Source organism: Phoca vitulina, unplaced genomic scaffold (assembly GCF_004348235.1).
Source record: "Phoca vitulina isolate PV1807 unplaced genomic scaffold, GSC_HSeal_1.0 scaffold6, whole genome shotgun sequence".
Taxonomy (NCBI): domain Eukaryota; kingdom Metazoa; phylum Chordata; class Mammalia; order Carnivora; family Phocidae; genus Phoca; species Phoca vitulina.
The window spans coordinates 17207366-17227031 of record NW_022589709.1 but is presented as its reverse complement, the minus strand read 5'-3'; the positions used below and the strand labels follow the sequence as shown (position 1 = coordinate 17227031).

Here is a 19666-nt window from a genome sequence, read left to right as displayed (position 1 = left end):
CAAGAACAAGGGACGCTTCAGCTGGGGGGGGTGGGTGGGGCTGGGTGCTGGCAACCACTTGGATGAGAAAGTTCTCTTCTTCCAAATTTCTTTCATTTGGATCCCATGTTAATTTAAAAAGATCAATTCAGCATTTTTTTACCCTTCCGCAATAAAGTGTTTTAGATGGCTGAGAAAGCAAAAGAGAAGTGTATTCTAAGGATCCTTCTCCTGGGGGGGAGGGGGCATAAGGATCAGGTGATCACAGGTTGCTATGAAATGGGGCTTGTAAATTTGAGGGAGAGTTGCTGTCTTTCCAAATCATTTTTGCCAACTTGGATGACAGCACAAGTATGCCTCCGGGTTAAGACGCACTGTCAGAGTGGAAAAAATCTGCATCCCACCCCCAAGCTCAGCGACAGAGTTGCTGTGTGGCTGTGGGTCAGGAGGCCTCCCTCTCTGAGCTCTGGAAATTGAGAGGATTGAAGAAAATAATCCCCAGTGTCCTTTCCCACCTTTACGCTTCTCTGCTTTTTCCGAGCTCATCAGGAATCCTTTCAGTACCTTAAATGTGAGGTCTCTGATCTCTTGGACAGGAGCTCAGATGGGTCCGAACCCAGAAGACTGAGCTACGACCACCCAGGAGGTGAGTGACAACCGCATCACAAAGGGCAGCCTCCATTTTATAGTCATGCCACCCCAGCGTCCCCAGCTGGATCTGCTCAGCAAGATGACACAAGGATAAAGTGGTAAACTCGCACTGGGGTTTTGATTTATGGCTCCCAGCACTCTCCCCAATGTATTCTCTTTCAAATACATTCCTCGCAACCACCCCCTAAGTGAGGGTCTATTATTTGCCCCGTATTACAGAAAAGGAATGTATGATTCATGTGCCTAAAGGTGGTCCAAGTCTGACCAGAACCCCTGAGCCCAGTCCTCTTTGGCTTGCTCTGGGCCAAGAGAGACAAGGATTGCTCCCGGGGAAGCAGCTCATGCAGGGGAAGAGAAGCTAGTCGCATCCTGCCAGTCCCTTCCCTCCTGCCTCCCTGCAGCCTCACAACAGCCCGCTAATTGGCTGTATTGGTCCAAGGCTCCTAGTCTCCAGCAGCATGAATGGACGCTGGGTGATTTAAGCTGAAAGGGAATTTATAGAAAGATACTGGGCAGCTCACAGAACAGATGGGAAGGCTGGAAAATGAAGCTTAGGAAGCAGGCAAGAAAAAAGGGAGGTCACACAGCCAGAAGCATAACCCAAACCCTTGCTACGGAACCAGCCCAGCACTGTTACCATCACAGCTGCTAAGAACGCATCCCCCAGCACCCCAGCTCAGCACCATCTCTGCTGGCCTTGGCCATGTGCCTACCCCTGAGCTGCAAGGGAAGCTGGGAAAGTGGGTGGGTATCTGGCATTTTCACCTTCTATAAGAAGGCTCTGCCTCTCAGCAAGTCTCAGAGGGTGGAGCAAAGTCCCAAACAGGAAGGGCACTGGGATGCCCGGCAACCACAAGTGGTAAATGTGCGCCTTCGGTCAGGTAGGCTAGGTAATGCTGTGATCACAAAAAAAATCCTAAATCTGAGTGGTTTCAAACATTAAAGATTTCTTTCTCATTCACTCTATATATGCACCAAGGGCCAGCTGGGGGCTCGGCTCCAGGTCATCCTTAACCTAGATCTCAGGCTGACGGAGCATCCACCATTTCAAATACTATCCACATCACCCTGACAGAAAGGGAGATTTGAAGCAGCAATTTTTAAAGGCCCAAGTCCAGAAGTGGCACATGTCACTTCTACTCATGGCTCATTGGCTGGACTACTCACATGGCACTGCCTTGGGGCCAGCAGGTGCAAGCCTGCCTTGAATGTAGGAGGCAGACAGCTGGGAATACCTGGAGAATAGCATGAATGATGCCCACAGTCCACTACCTGAAGCCTGCCAACCACAGCCCATCGAGAGAAAGAACAGAAGAAAAAGGCACTGAAAACGGACCGCAGTTTCATTCCAGGTAGAGCTACGAAGATCTGTGTATTCCCCTAGCATCCCCAGAGGCTCGAGGAATCCCCCACTTTGGGGTGTGGTCACAGAAGGCAGTCCCCTCAAACTGCAGCAGCAGCAGCAAATGTCCAGAGCTCAGTCTACCATAAAGCACCAGAAGCCCTGGGAGGAATCGGAGCAGGAAGCCAAGAGCAGGCTCCTGGAGCTCGGGCAGCCTCATCGTCCCTCACAGACTCCTTAGCCACTGCACCGTCTCCCCAGAAAGATGGGCACTTCTCCATAGCTCTACGTTCTCTCTGGAAATAAACCCTCTGCTTGCAAATGGCTGACAGGCAGCAGGAGCTGGGACAGCTATAGGCCGCTGGGCCCTAATCTGCCTCAGGCACAGAGAGACAACAGGCAAGCAGAGTCTCAGAAAAATGCAGAGAAGCCAGGCGCCAAGAGCGAGCATCTGCCTGTATCTCTGAAGGGCCTCACACACCCGGGTCGGACTAGCCCCACAGCCCTTCCTAGAGTTGTAATGTTCACACTTCTAAAAGGAGTGAGAACAGTTACTGTTGACCAATGACCAAGAGACTGAACACCCAAGCTCCCGTCGACACCCAGTCCAGGGAAGAGTACAGCTGTAGTTTCTGAGAGAAGTGGGAGATACAAAGATACAGCACAGACCACTAGTTTCCTCCTAGTATACATGTGCCACTTCTTCCTTAATAATATGAACCCCAATTTTAAACTGGAGGCTATACCAGAAAGCTCCAAGACTAGGGCCAGGAGACTGGGGCAGCCATCCTGGATCATGAGCAGCACTTTCAAGATGGTGGAGTTTAGGGTGGTCATGGAGCCACCCTATCCACCCAGGACTGCCTTCCTCCAGGCTTTTACGTGAGACAAGCTCTTGTCCTGCATAAGCCACTGTTATCTTGTGGTTAACAATTATTAGCAGCAAAACACAACTGTGAACATCCATAGCAGAACATCTATAACATGACCCGAAAGTCATGTTAACCACTCTTGTCTTCAAGGGAGTGTGGAGCTTGTTAAAAGGATCACCTTCCTGGGGCGCCTGGCTGGCTCAGTTGTTAAGTGTCTGCCTTCGGCTCAGGTCATGATCCCAGGGTCCTGGGATCGAGCCCCGCATCGGGCTCTCTGCTCTGCGGGAAGCCTGCTTCTCCCTCTCCCACTCCCCCTGCTTGTGTTCCTGCTCTCGCGCGCTCTCTCTCTGTCAAATAAATAAATAAAATCTTTAAAAAAAAAAAAAAAAAAAAAAAAGGATCACCTTCCTGTTTGGATGACCTCCTTGATGGGCCGGGAGATGCAAAAGTGGGCCTGGGGCTCAGTTTGGAAAAAGGAGCTGAAGCGAGCTGACTTGTAGAGCATCCCGTCATGAAAAGTTGGCATTCCGCTGGCAAACCATGAGGGTGGGAGTGAAGGGGAGACGGGGCACAGGGAGAGGAGCCAGGAAATAATAAGTCGGCCAGCGGCTGGTGCACTCATGAGGAGAAAAAGCTGACCACGAATCCCTCGGGACATGGAAAGTCCTCTAAGAACGAGAAGGTTGAAAGGACAATTTGCAGTTTGTTTTTAACGTTGCTGAAATGTCAGTGCCTCCTCTGATACCTCTGGAATTTCAGTCAGTACCAAAGAATCATGATGCTGAGTTTCATTACAAAAGTCCATTAGCTACAACAAATATGGTAGAGGTAGGAGCTCCAAAGCAGAGGTGACTGTGGAGATGCTGCAGAAATTGTGGAAGGGGTCAGGCGTGGCCTTCTGCAGGGCCCAGGATGGCCAGGGTGGGGGCAGCGGGGTGAGCGGTCTTAGCTAGATCCCAAGGGGCAGGACACCCTATAGCCAACATCTGCCACGCAAGAGGACTCTTGCAGCCTCCTCATTGGTCTCCCTGCCTCCAGCCTCACCCAGTCCAATCACACTCTGTGCTGTCTTAGAGAAATCTTTGCAAACTGCACATCTGATGCCGGTCCTGACCTATTTGAAACTCATTGTCCCCACCCCAAGGTCAAATGCACCCTGTGAAATGGTAGCATTTGAGGCTCCAGCCTGCTTCATCAACCTCATCTCTTGCTGGTCCCCCCCACACACCCCATGTGGAATACAGGCTCTGCAGCCCCACAGAGCTCATGGGCTTGCAAGTCTTTTCAGAATATATCCATGCTCTTCAGGCTTCTGAGCCTTTGCTCGAGCTGTACCCTCTGCCTGGGACTCCAAGCCTCTCCCTTCTCTACCAAAGTATCCAGGAAATGTTCTGAATCGCAACACAAATGAATTCTGGCTGATTTCTGCAGTAAAGGTACATAGTAAATGACACGGTGTGGCTCCCAGAATCTCTGGGAAGGCCAGAGATCCAGGCTTGAAGGGTGGCGTGGACAGGAGCCACACCCGAAGTCACACTACTGCATGTTCCATGGTGACACTGCTGCCCTGATCCTGGGACAGACCAGGCAGCAGGTGCCTCTGATGCTGTCCACGCAGGTACTGGACCCGTGCAGGAACTCCACCATGGCCCCTCTGAAGGGGACGCCACCTCCCGCTTGCTTCCTCACATGCTCCCTGCTGCATCAGACTGCCCGGGTGGCTGGCCTCTGATGGCTGGAGTCGAGGCCACATGTTTAGGAAGCTAAGAAGTCAAGTCTCTGGGCTCTACATTTCCTGCCAAGACTTATAAGCTGGGGGTCTTCGAAGGATCTCCTTCCACAAGGAAGGGCAAAAGCCCACTGCTCGCATTAGGATCCTTCTCGAATTGTGCCTCCTTTGTGATATCCCCAAGGCGGCCCCGAGCAGTTACCTGCACCCCCTCTCTCCCCTCTGTACCCACCTCCCTCCTCAGGCACTCTACTAATGATCTCCCTCCAGCGTTTGAACTCCTCCAGGATGAGGACCAAGGCCAAATTCATGTGGGTATCTCCCCTCTCTCCCCTCTACCCCTCTGGACCTAGAACAGAATGCAGATACCATTATTTCTGAGTGAACAGATAAGTGGTTTAGCTCCACTATCAAGCCTATGTGCTGCCAGGACAATGGGTAATAAGAGCCATGACGTATTGAGCACCTACGGTGCACTGATTTCCATTCTAGGTATGTCCTTATGTACCATATTTTATTAATTCACAAAAATTACAGCAAATAGGGATGATTTTGATCCTCTCTGTTTTGCAGGTGGGGAAAGTGAGGCCTATTAGGGAAGTTAAGTAACTTGATAAAGACACACAACCCCACTGCTGACCTGGGCCCCAAACCCATGGCTACCTCATAGGGTTGGCCAGAGAAGCCAATGCAAGGAAATCAGGGGGCCGGCCCGGCACTCGCTTCCTCTGTAAGCCCATGGGCACCTTCGAGAGCCTTCTTGCCCACTTTGTCTCAGGAGAGGGTAAGGACACATGCGCCCCTGTCCTTGAGCCCAGAAGGACATGAATGTTCCAGTGTAGCGTGGAATGCCCAGCAGAGCAGCCACAGGGCAGGGGTGTGGGGGGGATAGGGGACAGCAGGTAGAGGCAGAGGGAGGGGTGAATGCAGCAGGTTGTCATAGGGCAGGGCAGCTCAACCACCCAAGGGCCACATTAAACGACTGCCCTCCCTGCCCTGAGAAAGCTTCCTGAGCTCAGGAACAATAAAATCTCCATGCACATACTTCCTCACCCCTGCACGGGCCCTTCCCCGTTCAACAAACTGCCACTGGTCTTCTCTCTAGAATAATCGCAGGTAGCACGGATCTAGAACTTAGCACCTGCCAGGCACCGTCTCACATAATTCTCACAACATCCTTATGAGGTAGGTTCTGTCACTACCATCATGTCACACGTGAGGAAACTGAGTTCCAACAAGAGAGCTGACCCATAATTCATAGCTACAATATGGTGGGCCAGAATTCCATCCCCGGCCTGTCTCCAGAGGTCACAGTCCTCCTAAAACGTTATTAAAGGTGGAACCCAGGCTTTAGAACCAGGCAGACCTGGTCTGAACTTTGATTCTGACTTCCCCTGTCTGTACCTCAGTGTCGTCATCTGTAAAACGAGAAGAACGTCTGTCTGCCTCGCAGAGCCCTTGGCCCAACTACTGGTAGTGGGCGTAAGGAGCTTCCACCAGGGCCAGGTAGAGAGTAGGCGCTCAATAAATATTACTTCCCTTCCTCTGGCTGGGGCAACCTGCTGTTCTGCCTCTCCTCCTGTCAGAAATCTTTGGAATTGCGGCTGTGTTTCCATGAAGATCCAGCACACCCTGAAGCAGCTCTGCTCTCAGAAGTGGAAGGGACTCCCCTCAGCTCAGAGACTGCCGCTCGCCTTGACAGAGGCTGGCTACAGAGCCTGGGCCCCAGACCCCCAACACCAGGCCTCTTTCTGCCTCTCCTGGACCCGTCATGGTGTGGGGGTAAGGGCCTGTCAGGAGAGCCATTCCCCTGGGCCTCACCATCTGATCCTCAAATTTACAGTCTCTCCAAATAAGTCTAAATATATAGTCACAGAGAAACACCAAAGGAACAAAGACAACTGTCACACAGCTTTAAACTTTGCCTGATGGTCACATCACAGGGCATGGGGCACACTTATGAATTTATACGCATCACATATGTGATAAGCCTGTATTATCTTAGAAGCAGCACAATCACATGACGCTGTGTGACGTGTGTGTGAAAGCTGTTTGTTTGTTAAGTGCTGATGCCTCTCACAGCAGGCTCTTCTGGCCACCCTGTTTCAACTCCCTTCTTTTGACAGATTAGAGATACAAGGGTCAGGGAGGAGATGTCACTGACATATTCAAGGGAACCTTTACCAAAGGTAATTGCATTTAGGTCAAAGTGGCCACCTGGGAACAAGGGTGGGGGTTGGGAGTAGGACCTGGGGAGGGCATGACTGCAAGAAGCTGAAAACCCACATGCCAAAGATAATCACCCGAAAGGCTTGTTGATGGGGCTGGAAATTTCCACCCAGAGAGACCACAAGTTTCCTGGGAGGTTGTCAGAACCTCCCAGGAAACTTATTTAAAAATGCCAATGGCCTTAACCCACCTCTAGGGACTGCTTCTGTAGGTTTGGGGGGATGGCTGAGCATCTATATTTTTAATAAGGTCCTCAGGGAATTTGGATGGCCACCAAAGTTGAAGAAGGACTGACTGAAGCTGTCTCACAGGGGCACATGAGTAAACTAGGCTGATGTACAGTCATTTCTAGACACGAGCTGAAGGGCTGGGGCCTGGCATTCAGTCACTCACTCACCCAGGAGTTTTTAGCATTCAGTTATTCCACAGATGATGGACTTAGTGGAGGAATGTGCTCAGGGTTGTATCAGTCAGAATGGACTAGAGTATGCTGCACTCACAAACAATTCCAAAAGCTCAGTGGCTTAAAACAACCAAAGTTTATTTCTCACTCCTGGTACATGTCTGTTAGGAGAGAGCGGGGCCTCCTCTGCTCCACATCTCCTCACTTTGGGGCGCAGGATGACAGATCAGCCACTACCTGAAATCATGCCGGTTATCATAGCAGATGGCAAGAGAGTTCTTGGAGGGTCTCATGTTGGTATTTAAATGTTCTGGCCCAGAAGTATCACAAGTCACTTCTGCTCACAAGTCACTGACTAGAACTAGTTACATGGCTCCAACTGACCCTCAGGGCATCGCTTCATGACTGCTGCGCCTTCATGCTATAGCAGTAAGGGGTGGTGCTTCCATCAGTAAGGCCAAGTTTTCCCGGGAGCCTCAGCACATACCTCTCTGACCAGAAGCAGGACCTACGGTCCCTCCTAGCAACAGTGGAATCTAGGGAAGGACGCTTTAACAGAGCACGCTGCAGCTTCAAACAAAATTGGGTTCTGTTGGTAAAGAAGGAGAATGGATACTGGAAAAGTAACCAGAAATACATAGGTACATAGGGAGTGTCACTGGAGAATGAGAGACAGCGTTAGAAGTATGATGACAAAGGTAGATGATGACAAAGGTAGACAAAGCAGCAATAGCATGGAGGGCTTGACTATGAACTTTACTGAGCTCACCAATTTAGAGGTTGGCTGAGTGGTTTCCTAGGTCATCACAAGATTAAAACTACTAAAGTAACATATATGTTAATTCTGAATACATATTAATGGAGATTTCTGTCCCACTAGTAGACTACAACTGAGTACCCCAGGATGCTGTATCAAGACCATATCGTTAGCTGTTAAGGGTCTACTGTGTACCACGTTCTGCATATATATGATCGCTGATCTTCAGGACAACAAAAGGTAGGTATTAATATCATCTCCAGGGCGCCTGGGTGGCTCAGTCGTTAAACGTCTGCCTTCGGCTCAGGTCATGATCCCAGGGTCCTGGGATCGAGTCCCACATCGGGCTCCCTGCTCCGCGGGAGGCCTGCTTCTCCCTCTCCCACTCCCCCTGCTTGTGTTCCCTCTCTCGCTATCTCTCTCTCTGTCAAATAAATAAATAAAATCTTTAAAAAAAAAAAATATATCATCTCCATTTTACAGATGAGCAAACCAAGGCTCATATGGGTTAATGGATGACCCTCAGTCACACAGCCAATAAGCAGAGGTGCTATGTCCAAACCCAACCCAGATTCCAAACTTCTCACTCTTTTCTCAATATGATCTCAGGTTGCCTCTTTCACTAGAAATCCTTTAGTAAAAATCATTCGAAATGACAATGTGTTAAAAACACCGAAGCCTGAAATGTTATCTAAGATGCATGTCCAGCAGGAAAGGCAGTGATTGTATTGATTGGTGCTAAGGACTCCTGCTTATTAAAGCCCTGGTTTTTAGTGTATATTTGGATCCATTTTGTCATTAGATATGCTGGAAAATATCAGAAAGAAACAAACAAAATGAAGCAGCCAAGATCACATGGTATGGATGTAGCCAACACGCTACAGACAGGCAATCTTGAGAAACTCTGGATGCTGTTAATTAGGAAATGAACAGCTGTCCAGCCTAAGAATTGGCAGAGCTCTCTGGATGACGACACAGGAACAAGAAGAAAAAGGGCCACACCATGAACATGAATAAGAATCAACAATGTGTCTACCTCAAGTGGCTGTGGTGTCTAAATGCAGCCTTGGATTCAGTTCTTAGGGCTCTGAATGCTCTTGCTTATGGACCAGGATCTTGGGTTACATGGTTGGCACGTTACCAAGGCAACCCACAGACTGACTTCTAACCTTGGGGTCTGCTCCCTGGCCCAGTCTCCCAGTCCATGTAGTCAAAAATCACGGATCATTTGGACATATATTACAGACAGCTTACTGTACTGTCCTGACTCCTCTGAATATTGGCTATATTCTGACATTTGATTGAAGGCAGTATCAAAAATCTTAAACAGCTTTATCCTGACTTAGAAGAGCAAATTTCCCATTCATTCATTCATTATTTTTTTCGTCCATCCATCACACATTTTCCAAGAGCCTGTATATACCAGACACTATCCTAGCTGAAACAGACAATCCAGTCATGGAATTTAGAGATCAGTGGGGGAGACAGAGGTAAATCAAATAACCCCCCAACCCAAAGGTAAATCTGCAACTGAAATGTTATTAAACATTTGCTGAGGACCAGGAATTATACTAAATGGATTGCCAAAATGGCGCTTAATCCTCTCCAAGGTCCTGAGCAGTGGAGGCTTGGAGAGAGGATTCAACTTTCCCGAAGCCACACTGCCCCAAAGTGACAGCTGAAATTCCAGTCCTGCACCACCTGATGCAAAAAGCCCATGCATGCACTTGGCTGCTTTTTCATATCTCCCTCAGCAGCCTGTAGATCTCAACTCTTTCCGGCTCCTGCCCTTTCTCCTTTGAGACCTGGGTTTGGGCTTAATGGAGTTTCCGCTCTTTTATGCAGTCTTTGATATAAAATATTCCAGAATCTAGTATGTCCAAGTCACTGGATTGGGAAGCCTGTTAGAGACCAATTTTAAAACTGAGATTCTACAATTATTTTTACCTAAAGAATACCTAAAGAAAATGAGACTACCTGGGCCGAAGTTAAAGCAATTATCTCCGTAGAATTTCTAAAGGTCCTGGATTATTAACAGAGCAAGGGTGCCCCCTAGTGCACTGTGTATTACACGTTCCTTGACTGGGGATGAGAGCATTCTGGAAGTTAAGCGGTGGCTTCCTATTGCAAGTCTGGATTAATAATAAGCCTCCCCTAGGCTTGATCACCTTGGCTCCCCAAACCCCCACCCCATTTATATCAATTCCAGAGGCAAGGCCTCAGATATACGGTACAGCATCTTCTCGCGATTCAGAATTCCACCAACCAGGACACAAGGATCCCCACACTGAGATTGCCAAAGGCTAAACCACCTACTGCCAATCTCCAGGATCACTTTCCCATTAGACCAATAAATTGATCCATCATTTCCTGCTATAATGCCTCTCTCTTTTCTGGAGGTTGTGGCTTAAGGGATACCCACCCTTTACACACACACACACACACACACACACACTGACCTTATCCTAAAACTACCAGAAACAGGAACTTACACATTCACTTTGAACTAGGTTTTGTGCCCCAGGCTGCGGATAGAGTGATGAATGTATCACATTCCCAGCCCAGAGCTTATACTCCAGTAGGGGAAACAAGTGGCTAATGAGTCTATTAATTATTCACTTTTCACTATAATAACTGCTACGAGAGAGTCTGCTCGGAGAGTCTGTATCAGTGAGACCAAAGGCAGATTAGGTCTGAGAGTCAGAAGCGTTCCCTGAGGAAAGAGAGTAAGGTGTACCGTGCCAAAATGGGAGAAAAGGCTGATGAAAGTGATCAGAGAGCTTGGGAGAGAACAGACATGGGGCCCAGGTAGCCTGAACTGGGCCTCTCCTGGGGCTAAAGGTGGTAAGTGTGAAGTCAGTTAGTCAGAATAGGCATTGTGTCAATTCAAGGATGGTGAGGTATTAAGAGAGTATCATTAACATTAATGTTTGTCATTAATTGAAAAAGACTGAGCTGGATGTTAAAGGATGAGTATAAACTAACACCTGAATATTTAGTTTGAGGATTAAACTCTCTTGAGTAGGAAATGTTAACGTGGAAAGCATCCTGAGTCCATTCTGCCTCTTCCCAGTAACCAACAGTATTGCAGAATTTATTATTTACAACCTCTCCACTGCTTATATAAGATGAGGAAATAACAACAGCTGACCTAATTGCCCCAGGTGGGCAGGAGTTGAGTTAATAGGCTAAAGGCTGAAAGGAGGAGAGGATAGTGGTGGCAGCCACGGGGTTCCCATGGTGAACTGTGGCTAAAAACAAATCAGGATAAAAAACCTTACCTAGTGTGTGATGCCCGCTAGATCTCAGGAGGGTTAAACGCTGCAAGATTTGTATTCAGAAAACCTGAGTTCAAAGCCGCCTCTTCAGCCTCTAGCTACGTGACCAGGGCAACAAAATGTCTCCATTTCCGCATCTGTAAAACAGCAATAACAGTATCTGCTTTTTAGTTTCTTGTCAAGTAGTGGGTGTAAAGGGCTTAGCATCATGCCTGGCATATTCCATTTACTCGACATTAGTTTATTATTATCACCATTATTATTGACAATGTTTTTTATCTGGGACCAAATCCACACACGTAAGAAATTCAGGGAAAACTTTTATCTTCTTCGTCGCAATGTTCTGTTATTTTCCAATTTTTAAAAATAAGTATGCACTGCTATTAAAATCTGAAGGAGTAAAAAGTACCTACACATTTTGGCATAATACAAATTTGATTACTCCGCTGTTGCCCAAATTTCCCGGGCTCCTATTGTTCAAGGAGGGCGTGGGTGTGCACGTTAAAAGCAGATTCCTAAGCCCCGACCGAGAAATACTGAATCCGAACATCTCAGGGACAAACCCGTTAATTTATACTTTTACTCAGTCCCACAGATGATTCTCATAATCGGGCCCCTACTGGGACCTGCTGATTCAAAGCGAGCGCTGCAGTGACTGGACGAGGAATGCCGGCGCAGGTTCTCACAATCACGAGCACCTGAGCCTACAATTCCCACACTGCCCCCGCAAACCAGCGCTCAGCGAGCCGGAGCCTGCCGGGAGTTGTAGTTTCCATCAGCCAGACCTCTACCTATAAGAAAGGCGGAGATGACTGCCGAAAACTTCCCGCCCCACAATGCAAAGGCCATTGGTGACGTCATCTGCAGAGCGCCCGGGATGGAGCGGGCCGTTTCTACCGCTCCTACCGCCACCTCCGCTGCATCAGAGCCTGCCTCCTCCTCCGCCGCCGGCGCCTCCCAACCCTCCTCTCCCTCCGCTGCCTCCTTCTTGCGCGCTTCTGCCACCTCTACACGATCCAGGCCCTCTGTCCCTGAGAAGAAGTCGTGTTCAGTTTCCTTTGTGGGCCCAGGGCGCAGCCATGGCGGACGGCGGCGGCGGCGGGGGCACGGGCTCGGTGGGCGGCGGCGGAGCGGGCCAGGCCTCGGCGGGGTCGGCTACAGGCGCGACGGGGGCCGGTGGGAGCGGCGGCCCCATCAACCCGGCCTCATTGCCTCCCGGCGACCCACAGCTCATCGCTCTCATCGTGGAGCAGCTCAAAAGCCGGGGCTTGTTTGACAGCTTCCGCCGGGATTGCCTGGCGGACGTGGACACCAAGGTAGCTGGGGCCGACGGGGTAGGACTGGGCGTGAAGACAGCAGGGTTGCAGGTTGGCTTTTCTAAAGCAGAGAGAACAACAAAAGATACTTTTTAAAAATCTCAGCAGTGAGGTATTAGGCCGCTTGAGGCAGTACAGGAAGCTTTCTGAGTGGTGTACACGTGGGTTGGACTCCCAGTCCGATCACTGTTAGCTGTGTGACGGTCCAGTCGTTTCTCTGAACTTGGGGATTCAGTACTGGTTTCAGAGCCTAGATCCTATCTTTCCCAAGCTGAGACTTCTTTAAGCCCCTCAGTAACAAACCTCTGTGTGTTAAGAACATTGGAGAAGGCCAGGTAAGGAAGGGAGAATGGTTTGAATGCACAATCATCAGGACGTTGTAGCAATTTGTTCCTTTTCTCTAGCTCAGTGATTTGCAGGCTTGAGTGTCCGGTTGAATTAAGGTACACTGGTGCAGAACCCTCATGTACTCCATCGTGGATTAAAGAGGATTTGGTGCCAATTTTAGATCCTAATGCCATAGGTCAACCCCCTAGTAAAATGCTATTTCATGTTACTTGCCAAAGTCGTGGAGATTCAATGGAGTCAGGTGTGTTAAGTGTCAGACATACAGTAGTTGCTGGAATGTTCCATTCTCTCCCATTTCAGAAGCTTTTCTAACAAGACTAGGGTTGTAGGTTTAGGAGGCTCTGTTACTGACTGAGCCCCTCTAGGGAAGTGATTTCTCCTCTTTTAAGAGAATCTGCCTACCTAACAGGAAAATTGTGAACTTAAAATTAGAACTCAAAGATAGGGAAAGACATCTTCCATTTATTCATTGAACATTTATTGGCCTACAGCATGTGGGCTGTGTGGATACAGGAACAAGTAAGTCACTACCAGTCCTCAGAGCTCATACTCTAGGGTAGAAAACTGACAGGTGGACCAGATGCTATATACACTATGTGGTGTTAGAAGTGCTTAATATTTAATGCTTAATTTTCCTTATTTAAGGTTCTCAGGTACATATCAACTGAACTTCCACCTTTCCCAGGACTCTGGGTGTTCTCAACTTCCCATCACAAGTTCTCCACTCGTATCTCTTATGTTCTGTTTTGTGTGGCTAAATCAATGTAGTATGCATGGTATTTTTGAAAGAGAGAAAGAAAATTAGTATTGTAAAGCTGTTGGGGGAAGGAGAGTTGGAGCCTTCCCCACGTAACACCTTAGATGTTCCTTCCATTAGTGCCTGGGTGGTTTTATTTTTGGAAGACTGTGTTTTCAGGCACTGTTGCTTTAGCCCCATGGTTCTCAGTTTGCCTCTTGGATCAGCAGCATCAACATCACTTGAGAACTTGTTAGAAATGTATATTCTTAGGCCCCTTCCCAAACTGCTGATATATTTCAGGGAAAGTGTACAGATGATGTTTGTAATTTACTTTGCAGTGCACCCAAAGTACAAATAAATAGAACAAACCGATAAGTGAATCAAGTGAGGGATAGATAATGCAGTAAAATGTTAATGGAAGGCACAGTCTGTCCTTTCACTTCAAGAACTGAAGGGATTATTCTATGTTGTCAAGATCTGTTCAGGTTTGGTGGTGACATTTGCTGTCCTTTGTCCTTTTATGGTAAACAGTAACTATCATTTCAAACCAGGTGACTTATTTTGAATAGTATAAAGTATAGTATCAGGATGCATAGTTCCAAGTGACAAATTAATTCTAGTTTCTTTAAGCAAAGTGGTGAATCTGTTGACTTGGGCACCCCAAGAAAGGACTGACTGAACAAACTGTCAGAAGAGTGGGGATGCATTTGGAACCGGGGATGCTCCTCCAGGGCCATCTTTCATTTCTGCTCTTTATAATAACTATTTGATTGTCACTGCACAGCAGAGTCATCCATTTGGTTACTAGTATTTTGATTACATCTTACATCTTCTTCCTCTAGAAAGGGACTCTCAGTTCTTGTTCAAAAAATCCCAGGGAACATCAGCATTGTCTTAGCATGGGTCAGGCACCACATTTGTGGTCAGGAGAACATGGCACCCTCTGTCCTACCCTTGTGAGGAGAGGAAGGAGGAGTTGCTAGGTAGAGAGTACATGGGTGTTTGTGAATCCGTTCTCTTGGCCTTTTGGAAGAGTCCACCTATAGAGTTGAAGCCTGATGATTTTTTTTGTCGATTTCATTTACCTGACTGCTAGCAAACTTTTGCCACAGTAACACTGCATAATAAACCAAATCATGGTGACTTATGATAAGCATCCATTCTCATGCTGATAGGGCTGCAGGTCAGCTAAAGTTCAGCTAATCTACGTAGGCTTCCGCTGGGAGGTTTAGGTGGCCTGGGCTTGGGTTTACCTTGGCTACATATAAACTCACCTTAGGTCCCAGGACATGCCGGTCATAGAGGGTCACCAGAGCACAAGAACCAAGCCAGACAGAGGACGACCACATTTAAGGCCTCTTGTCACTAGCACTCCATTGACCAGACCGTGTCGCATTGCTAAAACTCAGCATCACTGGGGTAGGGAAGCAGTCTCTGCCCAGGCGGAGGGGGGCAGGGGTGAAGCCTAACAGCAATGCACACTATTATACCTGGTTTGAAGAAGAGCAGCTGATCGTACCAGAAGGTCTTAGAGGCTGAGAATACATGTTCCATGTATTCACCAAGTTCCTTCTAATTTTGTTCTGATCATAGTTGGGTCTAAAACCGACTATGAGCCAATAAGAGCCTCAAGCTCCATTTTTGGACTTAAGGTGTGCTTCGCCTCAGCCTTTCCCAGTGTTCCATAGGCTTTGACTTCAGTCTCCATTCTCACATCATGCTGAGGGTTGGGTGGCCCTTCATTTTAGGCAGTGGGCTTTCCTGAGCCCTTATTTATTGCTGAGGATACCCTGCGAGGTAAGTGGGACAGTAATATTTCAGGTTTACAAATGGAAATAACTGAAGCTGAAAGGTTGGTGACTTGTTGAAAGTCAGACAGCCGGTTAGTGATGGTGCCCGGCTAGAACCCAGTTCCTCTGATTGAGAAACAGTCTAGGTCTAACCTTGGCTTTGCCACATTTTGGCCATGTGGGCAAGTTGTTTACTTTTTCTAAGCATAAATTTCTAATCTCTACAATGGGGGCAGGAGAGAGTTAATAGACCCTCCCTGTACCATTACTTGGAAAGTAAATGGGATGATGCATCTGGCCTTGTGCCTGCCCACCATAAAGTAGCCCTTGGTTGCTAGTTAATTCATGCTCTACTGTCCTACAGAGCCGTCTTCATCGTCATGCTGGAAGTGTCTTTAAGGACTTGGAACATCTACATTTCTGTGGAAAGCAGTATTCTTAAATGACTGACTTCTAAGATTTTGGTGCATGTAACTTCTTACCTTGCCTCTTCTTTTTAATGTTTCAGCCAGCTTACCAAAACCTGAGGCAGAAAGTGGATAATTTTGTGTCAACACATCTGGACAAGCAGGAATGGAATCCTACAATGAACAAAAACCAGTTGCGAAATGGTCTGAGGCAGAGTGTGGTTCAGTAAGTAATTAGAATTAAGAGTGAAAAGGTGGTAATCACAGCATGATGTACAAGAAAGCTGATGCGTGTCATTATTTGGTCAAGGTGGATGGTACTTTACAGCAAATCCCACGCACAAGTCGCAGCAGTCCACCCCTTTATTAAAGTTAAGGTTCAAGTAAGCAAAGGACTCAACTGACATTCTTGCTAGTTTATCCATCCTCCATAGGCCTCCTGTGTAAACTCTACCGGGTGCATCGAAAGATACTCCAAATTCTGAAACCTAATTCCCTGCTGCTTGAAGTTTTCAGTGTAGTTCGCCCATACGTGGGAGTTGTATACCAAGATATCAGTGTTTGGATCTTGGGCGAGAGGTCTGAAGTGGAACAGCAGCTTTTAGGAAGGCATGGAGCCTTATTAAAGCATGTCTGCCGCGGTCACAGCCTGAACCTTAGTTAGTTCGGTGCCACTGCTAGTCACCCGGTGACTTCTCGGTGTCACTGGGCACTGCAGCAGAGGCGGGCCATGGCATCTGGCTTTTTCTAATCTGCTCGTGATCTTTTTCTGCTCTTATTACTAGCACTTGTGTTCAGGTCTTGATCCACTGAACTCTCCTGGAATATCTAAAAGCTTGTGAAGTCCACCTCTTTAGAAATAGAAATATCGGGGAATTATGCTGAGTGAAAAAAGCCAGTATCAGAAAGATGCGTGGTGCTGATTCCATATATGTAACACTGGTGAATAAACAATGACAGCGATGGAGACAAGATGAGGGGTGCCTAGGGCTTAGGGGTAGGAGGAGGCGGGTGAGTGTGACCCCAAAGGGGTAGCCCCAGGGGATGCTGTGGTGGTGGAACTAAGACCTTCATCGTGGTGGCGGTTACCTGTGGTCACTCATGTGGTAAAATGGCACAGAGCTACCTGGGCAAACACACAACGGAGTGCAGCTACATGTGTGAAAACTAAGTAAGGTTGGATCGTACTGGTGTCATTTTTCCAGTTTTGATATCGTACGGCAGGTACGCATGGTGCAAACGGGTGGCTGGGGGAAGGATGCACGGACCTTCAAAGAATGGTCTGTTTGTCTCCACAAGGTCAGGGATGTTGGAAGCTGGAGTGGACAGAATCATTTCTCAAGTGGTGGATCCCAAACTAAACCACATCTTCAGACCACAGATAGAAAGAGCAATTCACGAGTTCCTGGCGGCCAAGAAGAAAGAAGCCGTGCCAGCGCCCCCTCCAGAGCCTGAGAGCCAGGACCCCCCAGCTCCCTCCCAGGATGCTTCCTAAGGTCCAGTATCCCGTCTTTTGTCCAGGAGCATTCATCTCTGGCTTATAAATATATAAAATGGATAGAAAAGGGGTAAGCCACTATTGGGGATCATGTTTTTTATCTATTCAGAAAAACATTTACTGCAGAGAGACTCCACCTACTGTTCAAGAGTCATTTTTTACTGAGAACTCATGGGTAGCATTCTCCTGTGTTAGTGTGATCTTCTGTGCCGCCAGAGCTAAACATTTAAGCTGTGAATAGATGCTTCATTAGAAACCAACAGGGATGGTTGCTGTGCACAAGAGATATTCAAATGAAAGTCCTATTTTTCTGAAATTGATTGAATGAGTCTCATACCTGGACATGAGTTAAACTTGGGTTTGCAGTTTAAATATAAAGTCAAACAATGCATTCTAAAATGGCATCCTAAATGGGACTCACAGTCTGCTTTAAGTCCTGCTGGATTTCCTTGTATTTAGAGATTAGAGTTTACCACTGTCAACAACCGTGGGATTCTTCTGTTATGTGCGTGCCCCCTCCTGTTACATTTGGGATTTAACTTAATCTTAAAAGTCCGCTACAGATGCACAAAGCCACGCTTTTTGCAGGCTTTGAGACCTTAGTCAATGTGAGCAGTAACCAGCAGGTAAGGAGTGGACTCTTACCTAGCCATTGTTAGTAACCTGTCCCCTCATTCCACTTTGGTGTTCTGTTTGTCAGATTCATTAAGATGTTTATTATTTTTGATAGGAAAGCATCAGTGAGTGAACAGAGCAAGAGCACAAAGCTCGGGTGGGGCACTGCCTTAAGAGGGGGATTGTCTATTTGTGCCTGTACTGGGGGGAAAACTCAAACTCAATTCCATTATGGAGTATAAAACATTACCAGTCTTTCTAGTTTAATTGTAAATTCCTTTAGGAACATAAAATTAAATGTAGTCTCTTATCAAAAAGCCTCTCGATCTGATTCTCTTTTTAGAGTATGTCTGACACCTTTTGGAAGCTCCGTTGAATTAACCATGAAGAAATGGATTCGGTTACTTAAGAGGACAACTTCAGAATGAAGACAGGCTGAGGTCGTCACTGATTTCAACGTTCAGCCTTGACTGTGGGGCAGTGTCCAGATTGAACAGGCAGTAACGGTGGACCGTGTGTGCCCCCTCATTGTACTGCCGTCTGGTCAGCCTGCCAAAGGGGGTGACAGCCAGTAGACACTACAGAGATACAAAGAAACACTACATCAGTCTGGGGTTGTCCTGAAACAAACCTTTATACTTGAACTTGGAGACTGTGTGGATTTTAGGGTTTGTGCTCGGGGATCCCTAGAGGGGCTGTAGCTACAGTGAAGGAACATAACCAGTTCCAAAGAATGACAGTAAAGGTTAGCATGGAGTAGGAATTAGTGCTTAATTGTCAACTAGAATGTATAAGCTGTCAGCACCAACTAGCTCGAAAGTTGTCATGACCCTCTTGTATGTGAATCTTGTTGTAGCTTCGGTTTCCTTTCCTCCGTAAGAGGTGACAACACATGGGACCGTAGAATGTGTGAGGAAGTGCAGACATCAGGTAGAAGGAAAAACATCTGCAGGCTGTCTGTCCAGGGCTGCTGCTTATCCTGCAAGGGCTAGTGCGTCTTGGGTGTGTTTATTTTATTCTCACGTTTGTGTTTTTTAGAAAAGTTGAATGATCAATAAATAGCTTGAGTTTTGTAATAAAATCATTTGATACTCCTACTCTGAAGCCTCAACTGAGTGTAGCTTCCAGGCCTGTGAACCTGTGAGGAGTAACCTTTGTCCTCTGCCTGCCATTCTGTGCCCACGCAGGGGTAGTGGGCGGGGGAGGGACGGGTGAGCAGAACTTGGAGCTGCCCACCCCCTGGAGCTAGCAGGTAGCACTGGAAGTGGGCAGGCAGTCCCTCTTCTCCCCTGGACCATGACTGGTGCCGGTCACTAGCTGTGAGGGCAGAACGATCTCTCCATGTTCCTCGAACCAAGTGTACAGCAGCATCACCCAGGGATCTTGGAAAGGTGCATATTCTGACGCAGAAGTTCTGGGGTGGGATTGGAATGTGTTCTCATGCTCCAGGGGCTGCTCATGCTGCTGGCCCCTGGCAAACACTTTGTACGGCAAGCCTTGAAAATATCAAAGCTTCTATCAAAGAGTTTTGGTCCTTAGTGGAGTCTGTCACTAGATATTGTTCATCCAATAAATTGTCAACTACTTAGCTGGTTCCCTGTTAAAATGAACTACCTCCACCCGGACCATTTCTTGGCTTACAGTGAAGCTTGTGGCTCTTATGTCAGATGCTCAGGCGCTGGTTTATCCTATTTCTGCCATTTACCCTCAGCT

General features: G+C 47.6%; 1 protein-coding gene and 1 long non-coding RNA gene across 3 annotated transcripts in view; one reads left to right on the top strand and one right to left on the bottom strand.

The window, feature by feature from the left end:
• The window catches only part of LOC116632120, a 361137-nt gene that overhangs the window by 103096 nt on the left and 238375 nt on the right, over positions 1–19666 (bottom strand). For both annotated transcript variants that reach the window (XR_004299341.1, XR_004299342.1), the window contains one exon: positions 11244–11377. This is a non-coding gene — a long non-coding RNA (uncharacterized LOC116632120). The remainder of the gene's footprint in view (positions 1–11243; positions 11378–19666) is intronic.
• BOD1 (biorientation of chromosomes in cell division 1) lies at positions 12119–19050 on the top strand. The gene is made up of 4 exons (XM_032403735.1): positions 12119–12556; positions 15942–16066; positions 17140–17336; positions 18297–19050. The coding sequence occupies exons 1-3, from the start codon at positions 12320–12322 to the stop codon at positions 17333–17335; spliced, it is 558 nt and encodes a 185-aa protein (XP_032259626.1). The 5' UTR covers positions 12119–12319; the 3' UTR covers position 17336; positions 18297–19050.